The sequence below is a fragment of the Vombatus ursinus genome, unplaced genomic scaffold (assembly GCF_900497805.2).
Source record: "Vombatus ursinus unplaced genomic scaffold, bare-nosed wombat genome assembly UNPS02014847.1, whole genome shotgun sequence".
Lineage (NCBI taxonomy): Eukaryota > Metazoa > Chordata > Mammalia > Diprotodontia > Vombatidae > Vombatus > Vombatus ursinus.
This window is the reverse complement of record NW_020954625.1, coordinates 3,987,805-3,999,181: the sequence shown is the minus strand read 5'-3', so window position 1 is coordinate 3,999,181 and position 11,377 is coordinate 3,987,805. Positions and strand designations below refer to the sequence as shown.

At 45.5% G+C, this 11,377-nt stretch overlaps 1 protein-coding gene across 1 annotated transcript in view; it reads left to right on the top strand.

Annotated features, from left to right (window-relative positions):
* Positions 1-11,377, top strand: part of ADAMTS14 (ADAM metallopeptidase with thrombospondin type 1 motif 14) — a 107,878-nt gene that overhangs the window by 86,116 nt on the left and 10,385 nt on the right. The window contains 5 exon segments of the mRNA XM_027840605.1: positions 2,392-2,567; positions 4,609-4,742; positions 7,944-8,067; positions 8,645-8,725; positions 10,302-10,465. Of these exon segments, the coding sequence (XP_027696406.1) occupies positions 2,392-2,567; positions 4,609-4,742; positions 7,944-8,067; positions 8,645-8,725; positions 10,302-10,465 (679 nt within the window).

Sequence of the window (11,377 nt, the reverse complement as noted above, 5' to 3'; positions counted from 1 at the left end):
TCTTTCTCTTTCCTTCCTTCCTTCCTTCCTTCCTTCCTTCCTTCCTTTCTTTTTTGTAAAATGAAGGGAATGCATTAAATAGTTTCTAGCATTCCTTCTAGGAGTACATTCTATTTCTATTAAGTCTGTTCACAACTCTAACATTCTATGTTCTAATGCTAAGCTCTGATAATTCAAGTTCTAAGCTTCCTTCTAGCTTTGATGTTCTCTATCCCAAGGTTCTTGAAAGCTTTGACATCCTATTTTCTAAGGCAGTGGTGTCAAATTCAAACAGAAACCTGTGGCTGGATATTAATTTAGAAAACCACAAATTAATGGATATATTATACAATGTTTTTATTTATTTTGTTCAACACCTCCCAGTTACATTTTATTATGGTTCAGGCAGCACTCAGGAGTGGGCACTGTGTTTGACACCTCTGTTCTAGGATCCCTCCCAACTTAGACATTCTAGTTCTGTTGCCTTTTAGCTTTGATATTCTGTGTTCTGAGGTCTCCCAAAGCTTTCACCCTCTGTGTTCTGAGATCCCTCCCAATTCAGACATTCCAGGTCTCGAATTTTCCCTATGATGTGGCTTACATTTTATAACTGTTTGTTGAATGAATACATGGGTCAGTGGATGAATAGGTCAAGTAGATATGGAAAGAACAAAGAAACTGATCAGTCATCATTCCAGCCTAGGATTTTGTCTCAGATAAGGTGATAATATGATATGGGAGTGCCCAGATATCTTTAAAGATCAAGGATGTGCCTCTCAATGGCCTCTTATACAAAATCTTCTTTGGGATCTGTTGTGCATGAATTTATCAAACCCCCCTTGACCACTGTCATTTTTTCATCCCACGCTACTTCACAAGGAAATTTGTTTGGGGAGCTATTTACCTACTCCCACCATGAAGTTGGCCATGCTTTTCTTTGTCCTAAACTTCCTCTCCTTTCAGGACTTGGCCATGAAGTCCTCCCTACTTTCCTCTCCATACTTCTTCATGGTTATGTAGGCTTCTAGCTTACTCTTTATCAGCCTTTATCTTTCCAGGTTGAGTACACTTGCCTTGTTCCTGAGTGTCAGCCTAGCTTGGAGCCCCAAATCCTCAATCTAAGTACTGGCTCAGACATTTATTAGCTGTGTGATCTTGGGCCCATCTCTGCTCCTTTCTGGTTCTCAGTTTTCTTGTCTCTAAAATGGGAATAATAATCCTAGCTATTCCTGCCTCAAAGAGTTGCTATGAAGAAAGCACCAGGCAAGTGTCAGCTATCATAACTTCAGATGGCTTTCACAGGGAGGGGGATCTGAGGTCCAGAGAGGTGTGAGCTCTCAAAGCAATTCCATTTCTTTTAATGGAGCTCTCAGGGATCCTGGATCTTTCTACTCTGAGAGGGCAGCAGGCCTCAACCATTGCTTAATTCTTGATGATTACCTGGGAGTGGTTAGGGTTACAGCTGTAGGACTGGACAGGACCTTAGCGGCTATCTAACCCACTCACCCCATTTTACAGATGAGGAAACTGAGGCCCAAAGGGGTTAAGTGACTTGCCCGAGGTTACACAGGTGCCTCTTTAGGCAAAGGTGGGATTGGGACCTATGTCCTCTGCCTTGTGCTCTTTCTTCTGCATTATGTCATCTTTGAATCATGGAATCTTAACATCAAAGAGTTATGAGGGACCTTCGATGTCCTATATCCCAGTTCATAATTCAGTATTAGGGATCATTCCCAACATGGTTGTCCAATCACTGTTTGAACACTTTCACTGACGGGGGACTCATTGCCTTCAAAGGCAGTCTATTACACTGTTAGCTAGATCTGAAAGTTGGATAATTCTTTATGATGAGGCCAAATTCCCCACCTTATAATTTCTACCCATTTGTAATGTCCCCTCCCCCTATTTGACTTTCTGCAATTCCCAGGGTCTAGCAGGGACTTCTCAGAGAAGACAGTCTCAGACACAGCTTTCCTGAACTTTCTCATTGTGGTCCATTCCCCAGTAGTGAACTTACCTAGACCAGCCAGTGATCTGAGACGGGGAGGGGAGGGGAGTGAGGGGATAGGAGCTGGACCATCGCTGCCCCAGTATAAAACAGCTTTTTATAAAATAGGTTAATGAAAAAAAAGCGCTCCTGGAGAGACTTGGAGGATGCCCCATCCCCCCTGCAATGGGCTGATTGAGAGATCAGACAGCTGTTGTAGTGGAAAGGACCCTGGGTTTGGAGTCAGAAGAATAAGGGACAGACTCCAGCTCTGAAACCTGTACTATTTTGTACAAGGCCCTTCTCCACTTTGGGCCTCAGTTTCCAATTCTGTAAAATGAAGGTGTCCTAGGTGATCCCTGAGGTGCCCCCCCAACTCACTGGGATGATCTGGCAGTCCTCAGGCCTTGTGCTTCCTCCTCCAGCCCAGCCTACGGAGGCCGCCAGTGCTCAGGCTCCATGTACGAATATCAGATGTGCAACACGGAGGAGTGTGGGGGTCCCTACAAGGACTTCCGAGCCCAGCAGTGTGCCAAGCGCAATTCCTACTATACCCACAAGAATGCTCGGCACAGCTGGATCCCCTATGAGCATGATGATGGTGAGTTTGACCCCTTCCTCCTTCCTTCTAATCCACCCCCCTCCCCGTCTGACTTGCTGCCACTCACAAGGTTCAGCAGGGATCTCTCAGATGTAGCTTTCCCAAACTTTCTCAGTTCAGTACATCACCCAGCAGTGAACTTACTTAGACAGGTTATGGTCTGAGTCTGGGGGAGAGGAGCGAGGGATCATCGCTGCCCCAGCTGTGAAGTGCTGGGATGCATAGAATCAAAGCATCTCAGATGGAGGAGGGACCTTAAAGGTCATAAAATCCAACCTCCTGCCCAATGCAGGAATCTCATCCATCAAAACCTTAACAAGGATTTCTCCGGCCTCTCGTTGAATTCTTCTTGTGATGGAGAGCTCGTGGTACAAATGACTCGTCGTCATGAGAGCTGGGTTCAAACATGACTCCGCCTCTTACTATTGGTGTGATCTTTGATGTCGCCCATTTCCTCACCTAGGAATTGAGGGGCTTGGGCTCTGTGGCCTCTGGGGTGCCTCTTACCTCCAGACCTGGGATTTTGCAATCTTTCCCAGCTCTAAGTTAGATGCCATATTCCAGGAAATGTGCTAGATGACAGAGATACAGAGGCAAAAACAAACCAGAGCCTGGACACAAGGAGTTGACATTCTATTGGTGGGGAATAAGATTAATTTCAGGGACTTTTTTTAGAGCCGGGATGGACCTTTGTGGTCTTTTACAGATGGGGAAACTGAGGCCAGAGAGGCCTGTGGGTTTTAGGAGAGGCGGGACTCAAAGTCAGATCTTGCCTCAGTCTTGTGCTCTCAATTCCCTTATGTTTAGCCATTGATTCACATTCTGCCATCTGGACTAAGCCGTGTGATCATGACTCATTCCTGGGCCAGATCCCAGATCTGTGTGTGGTGCCACCTGCCTGATAATTATGGCTGAAATTCGAGGTCGGGAGTTGAGGGAAGGGCTAAAGGTGGATGGGCAAAAGAGATAAGGGTGAATTTTGATCTGGGGAAGGAGGAACATTAAAAACATTCTGAGCCCACGGATTATAGAATTTAGAAAACACTTCATTCCTCCTGCCTCCATTTTATAGATGGGGAATCTAAGGGAAGTGACTGCCCGAGGTCATGTAGGTAACAAGTGGTGTCCATCTTCCTTTCTTCTACAATATCATGAATTCCAGGAATTTGTCTAGGAGCCCTTAGTGACATCAGCCACCCCCTACTGCTAACTCAGATAACTCCTCTGAGAACACAGCAAGTGTTTGTGGGTTGTGAAAGCTCTTTGTAAACCTTGCAGATACTGCAGACATGTGAGTTATCATTATTTTTTGGAGGAGTCTCCACTTTGACCACTGAAGGCACGGTAGACACATGAATGAGACGTTGTTTGGTCCCAGAGGCTAAAAGCCTTGGAAAATCATAGGATTGTGGTTTTGTGAGACTATTACAGCTGAAGAAAGGCATTAGAAACCATTGAATCCAACCATCTTATTTTACAGAAAAGGAAACTGAGGGAGAATAAATAGAGGGGAATAGACTCAATCCAGGTCCAGCAGTGGCAGGGCCCCATCAAGAACCCAAGCGTCTTAGCTCCTGAGCCTCTCTGACCCTCGGCTTCCACATCTCCAGAATGAGGGATTTGGATTTGTTAACTTCCAAAGTAATTTCTAGCCCCAAATCACGAGAGAGAGAATGGAACAATGGACAAAAGCACTTGAATGTGAAGTCTAAAGATCTAGGTTCTAATGTCTCCCTTCACTACCTCTTTGTCCTTGGACAAATCACTTACTCTCTCACTGGCCGGCACATAATAAATGCTTGTTAAGTGATGATTCCTGGTCAGAGAAGTGCAGCAGAATGACCTCTGAACTTGGAATCAGGAGAACTCAGCTCTAGCATATACTAGCTGTGTGATCTTAGGTAATCCCCCTGACATCTCTGTGCCCCAGTTACCTCCTCTTTCAAATGGGGACAATCCAATCTTTGTTACTGACTTCCTGGAAAACATCTTGGAAACCTTGTTGTGTTTTCTAATTGTATGCATCCTATTCTCCTGGCAGAGGCCCAGAAATGTGAATTGATTTGCCAGTCTGAAGACACTGGGGATGTGGTGTTTATGAACCAAGTCGTCCATGATGGCACCAGGTGCAGCTACAGGGACCCTTACAGTGTATGTGCCCGAGGAGAGTGTGTGGTAGGTACCCCTCTTTGGGACCAGGCCATTACTTTGCCTGGAGGGAGAGGCCTGTTGGATGGGCAGCCTGAATTCTAGCCCTCCTTGGATGCCTTATCGTTGGGTAGAGATATCTAAGGTCCTCCAGAGGACCTGTCAGGCCTTCTAGGATAGCCTGGAGAAGGATTAATGTTTTCCCTGTAGCAACCATCCTGGCTCCCTGCAGAGAGGCTACTCTCCAGGGTGAGAGTTACATGCCTCTTTTTTGTGATGACTTTTTTCAACTTATGACAATGACCTCTTAAGGTATGGCAGGGTTGGGGTCTGCATAGAGGAGGGAGGGGAGATCCACACGCATGACATCATGGATCTTTGAAATATTGACAACTGAGGAAATAGAGGCACAGGAAATGATCCTAGATTTTTAGAGACCAAGTGACTTACCCAAGGTCACCCAAGTAAGTTAATGACAGAAGTGGGAGTTCATTTGACTTCCAGTCCAGTGCACTGATGAAGGCAGGGTCCTTAGTTCTGACAACAAGAAGGCTTTTGGAAGCAAAATGCTTATTGATTGAATAATTGATTGATGATCTCTGCCTTTGGGGAGCTCAGAGCCTACCTCATTGAGCCTCCATTTCCTTCTCTGTGAAATGAGCATCATAGTACACTCCTTACCTTTAAGGGCTTTTGTGAAGAAGGTGCTTCATAAACCATAAAGCCCTAGATTAATAGGAAGCATTAAATTTAATTAAATTCCTGCTTTTGCCTTCCACAAAGTCCTACTCCCATGTGGTATGGAAGTGTACCTGGGTTTTAAAAAGCTTTGGCCAGCAGAGCATAACCCAAGCTTTGTCAGGTTCTGCCGTGATGTAGGGGCAACCAGGTGGTACAATGGAAAGAACACCAGCCCTGGAGTCAGGAAGTCCAAATCTGGCCTCAGACACTTACTGGCTGTGTGACCCTGGGCAAGTCACTTCACCCTGCTTGCCTCAGTTTCCTCATCTGTAAAATGAGCTACAGAAGAAATGGCAAACCACTTCAGTATCTTTGCCAAGAAAACCCCAAATGGGGCCACAAAGAGTTGGACAGGACTGAACAACAACCATGATGTAAGTCAATCAATCAACCAATCAATCAATCAAGTGGTATTTACTAAGTCCCTGCTATGAGCCAGGCCCTGGAAATACAAGTACAAAGAACGAAATGATCGCTATCCACATTATTTCTAGTACATTTCTAATGAAATGGAAAGTCTGGTCCCTCGCCCCCGCTTATATCTGATGCTGTCTGATGGGGGTCAAGGACTGCGTTGGTTAACTATGGAGGGGCTCATCATCAATCTTTTGGCCACTTGGGGATCAATTAATTTTTAGGCCATGGCAGCCATGACAGAGAAGAATGGCCCTCAGTTCTATATCTGCCTTTGCATTAAGGATGCAATCAAGGGATGGAAAAGGGGGCCGAGGAGTTACAGCCACTGAGATGAGATGAGAAAATGCATTTCTTTCCATGGAGAGGTGGGGGACTATGAATATGGAATGTTACTTGTACTATTGGATTGAGGACTGGGTCAGTTGGTTTGCTTGGCTGTTTTGTTTGGTACAAAGCAAGGCTTACTGGGTAGCGGTTGGGCTGGGGAAAGTATATTGAGGAATAGCTGTGATATAAAAGCAAAGAGCATGAACTTAAGACCAAAAGACAAGGGGCCCTAGGATTGAACGACCTTTTGGTTGGTGCATAGGTTGTACTAGATGGCTGGGGAAGGCCCTTCTAACTCTCAGATTCTGTGTTTCTGGGTGCTAAGAATCATACAAAGCTTGGATGTCTGTAATCATTAACCTAAGTGTTGATGCTCGAGATGTAAGACCTTGTCCATTGAATAGCAAGTGGGCGTGCTAATGGAGGAACTGGGTCATGTCAATCTTGATCTTCTTGAAGTAGTTCGAGGCAGAAGATATCACAGGGGCTGTAGGCCTGGAAATGAAGAAGGTGAATCACTCACATAAAAAGTAAGAGAGATAACCATTGGATGGTCTGTGTGCTATACAGGTGTCCTTGTAAAGGTAAGAGATGGAGAAGTCCCTTGGCTTTCTTGTTGGGCAGACTCCCAAGAAGAATTTAGAGGAGGACACAGACAAGTTACTGAGGATGAAGCAGTAGAAAGAGCAGTGGGTATAGAGTCAGAGGGCTTGGGTGCGAATCTCCATTTTGCCACTAAATACCCTGGACAAACAATCTAACCTCTCAAGCTTGAGTTTCCTTCTGGGTAAAATGGGGGAGCTGGATATGGCAGTCTCTAAGGTCCCTCCTGGCTCTTCATCTGTTCTGCGAGAAAGCGAGGAAGGGTTTCTGTCTATACTGCTGAAGGATGAGATTACTGATTTACTGGTGTATCCATCAATATTTAGAGTTATTATTCTGAATCAATAAATAGTCAATAAGCATTTATTAAGTGCCTGCCATATGCCAGGCACTATGCTAAGTGCTGAGGATACAAAAAAGGCACGAGACAGTTCCTGCCCTCAAGGAGCTTACAATCTAACGGGAATAGACAACATATAAAAAGAAGCTGAAAAAGGGGATGGAGAGGAAATTTGATAAGGAGGGTGCTGGAGCTAGCTCAGACAGGTTTGGGAGAGCCAGTCGTGAAATTTTCATTGGGTATATTTACACCTGGGAAATCAGCAAACACCACAAACCAGGGCCTGATTTATTGTTTTGTTGATTGTCTAGACTTTAAGGATGTGATAGAGAAAATCTTAAGAATGAACTTAAATAATCAACTTAAAGGTGTGTCTTTCTGGAGAGCCAGTTGTTAAAAATTTAGCAACTTCCCTTGAATCACATTTCTATTGGACTTGGTGGAAATCTCATGGTACTTTCCCTCACAGCCCTGTGAGATCAGTAAAGTTAAATTAATTAGTTCATTTCCGTATCAAACCATGTGGCTGCCTCCCCCTGGACTTTGCTTCTGAGAAAGGCATGCCTTGGCCGTGGAGCAGAGAGGGGTATTTGCCTCCTATGGGAGTGTGCCCATTAGCTAGTCTCTGGACAAGACTTGGATTTCTGGAGAATCAACCCTTCAATTAATGATTGGAGATTATCTACACCCTGGGTGATTCTCAGCACCCAGAATCCCAGAACCCCAGATTCCGGGGGACAAGGAAGGACTTGGGTTCCAAATGCCACCCTGGTTGCTGCTGACTCTGCCTTTGCCAACAGCCTGTTGGGTGTGACAAGGAGGTCGGGTCCATGAAGCAAGACGACAAGTGTGGTGTGTGTGGGGGGGACAACTCCCACTGCCGGACGGTGAAGGGCACCCTGGCTAAGTCCCCCAAGCAGCCAGGTGAGCTTCAGCCGGGCCTGGGGGCGGCTCTGAAGGGACGGGGCAGGGGGCAGTCAGACTGAGCAAAGTGAGGGAGGAATGTGGTCAGTGAAGGAGGAGAAAATCATCAAGGGCTCTTCAGGTCTTTGAGACACCCAAGTTTCAGACCCCTGCACACCCATTCTTCCTGCCACAATGTACCAGAAACTAGGCTGACAGGAACAATTCCTGCTGGAATAGAGGTCATGGAAGGGACTCTAGCGATTATCGAGTCTGACTTCCTCATTTTATAGATGAGGAAACTGAGGCCCGGAGAGGGAAAGGAACAGGCCAGAGGTCCCATGGGATGTTAGAGGCAGGGCCTGGAATGGCAACCATTGCAATTCTGTGCTGCTGACTCAGTTATCCACCCCTGCTGTTCTACTCCCTGGCACCTCTGCCCTCTACAGATGCCTGCTTTGTGCCAGCCCCCTCTAAGATGGTACCTCGCCATCATTCGCCTTTCCCTATGCAGCTAAAGCATCATCTCTTTACTCCTGACCAAGACCCTCACCGGAGGAAGAGTAATTACATCTCCCTGTTATCTCCATCCACTCAGGTTCTCTCAAACTGTTCCACATCCCGGCTGGAGCCAGGCACATTCAGATCGAAGAACTAGAGAAGGAGCCCCAGACCATTGGTAATATGATCATGATAATTAATAATAATACTAATAGCTAATAGTTATGTGGTACCTACCACGTACCAGGCACTGTGCTAGGAGCTTTACGGTGATCTCGTCCGATCGGCACAACAACTTTGAGAGGTCGGTGCTGTTATTATCCCCATTTTACAGATGAGGAAACTGAAGCAAATGGAGGTTAAGTGACTTACCTAAGGTCTCATAGCTAGCAAATGTCTGAGGCTGGATTTAAACTCAAGTCTTCTCGAGTCCAGGCCTGGTGCCGTATCTGCATTTTATATCACTGTAATACTTTACTATGAGTTTATATAGAGCTTTTCATTATGAAGTAGGGGGTAGGGAGAGGGGCTGAGCCTATGATTTCATTGTATAGGGAACTCCCAGGTGAGGAAAGTCCCTCCACCAATGCAGATCAACACCTTCTCTGCACTTAGAACCTTGTCACTATAAAGTTGCCACTAAGAGGTTAAGTGACTTGCACAGGGTCACACAATTGGTGTCTGTCAGACAGGAGTCTTGAACACGGGGTTTTTTGGGCTTTGAGGCCAGCTCTCTATTCACCATCAATCAATGAGCAAGTATTTTTAAAGCACCTACTGTGTTCCAGGCACTGTGCTGGGTGTTGTACAAGAATGAATCACTGCTAGCTCACATTCTAATGGGGGAGATGATAAAGAGATATATTTATCTATGTGTATATGTATATGTATATATATATATATGTATATATATATATATATACACACATACATACACGCACACACACAAATGTTTGTGTATATATGTATATGTATCTATATGTATAGATGTATATATATAAAGCATAAATATATTATTAAATCTCTCTCTATATTCATATGCACGTGTGTATGTGTGTGTGTGTGTGCGTGTGCATATTCACACAGAGTAACCCAAAGGCCCTAGCACAATTTTAAGCTTGTTGAATAATAAGTTTGCTGAAGCTTATTAAATCTTAAAACTTCACTAAGACTTTTGGGACTCACTCTCTATGTTTTACATACATATATATATGTTAGATAATGTGTATATACACATATATGTGTATATATATTTATATATATATTATATAATGTGTATATACACATATATACATATAGATGCATACACATACAAAGTAGTTAGGTCCAGGCTAGTTTGAGAGGGAGGCACTAGTCGTTGGGGAAATCAGGAAAGGCTTCTTAGGAAAAGTGGTTGGCTTGGACATTATTATTCCCATTTTGTTGATGTGAGAGCTGAGGCCCAGGGAGGGAAGTGGCTTGCCCAGAGTCACCCAAAGATTAGTTAACGGGAGAGCTGGAGTGAATGATCTTCCTCTCCATATCAACCTCTTCCATCCTTGTCTTTCTCCAAGGCTCAGAATGGGGGGCACCTCCTAGCGACCCCCAGGATTTCGTTCTCTGGGAGCTTGTGGGAGAATGTAAGCTTCTTCAGGGCAGGGGCCATGTTGACTGGGCCATTGTATCCCCAGCACCCAGTAGAGTCTTACACCTAGTAGGTTCTTAATGAATGTTCCTTGAATTAAACTAACCCAATGACCTTCCATCGCCCCCAGCGGTGAAGAATGAGGCCACTGGGAACTTCATCCTCAACCCCAAGGGCAAAGACACTGAGAACAGAACCTTCATTGAGATGGGCTTGGAGTGGGAGTATAGTGTGGAAGCCTCAAAAGAAGCTCTGAAGACCAGCGGCCCTCTGCCCGAGGCCATCACGGTCCTGGTAAGTTCCCTTCGACACCTTCTAACCCTGCCCCCATTCCTGCCTTCCGACCCACACTGGGCCGAGAGCTGGGAGATGGGTCAGAGCGCCCAGACCCTGGCCGTGGGCTCTAAGACCGAGCAGTGGGCCACAAGGTGGCTCTCCACGTTCCAGGCGTCCCTTTCTCTCTTCTGTCCCTCCTTCTGTCCCACCCCGCCCCATCCTTCTTTCCTCCAGCCAGTTGGGAAGGTGGTTAGCAGCACAGGAGGCCACACGTGAAACCTGCCCATTCCTGTGTCATTTGACGTCTGGGCTGAGGCCAGAGCCCCTTCCGTCTCACGGAGGACCTTCGTGATCCCAAACCGTGGCCAAAGACCTCTGGATGTGCTGTTTAGACAAACCAACATCAGTGGCCCTGGTTCCAGGCCCGGCTTTGCCACTTACTAGCATTGTGAGCTTGAGGGATTCGTGCCCCCTCCTTGGGCTTGTTTCCCTTGATATGAAATAGGCATTTGGACTGAATAAGTTCATTCCAGCTGTAAATCTAAGGGTTAGAGGGAAGGGGAAAAATGATTCTTCGACTTCACAACAGAAAGCATGGACAAAGGGTAAGGATGGGGGAGATTTGGGCTGTCTTTGAATCTGAAATGTCAGAACTAGAATGAATTTTAGAACACAGAACATAGAGTTATGGTGACTGATCTTAGAACATGGAATGTCAAAGCCAGAAGGGACTTTAGAATATAGAACATCAGAGTTGGAAGAGAACTTAGAACATAGAACATGAGAGTTGGAAGAGACCTTAGAACGTAGAACATAGAACATCAGAGCTGAAAGGGACCTTAGATTATAGAATGTTAGAGTTGGAAGAGATCTTAGAACACAGAACATTGGAATTGGGAGGGACCTTGGAGCATAGAAGGTCAGAGTTGG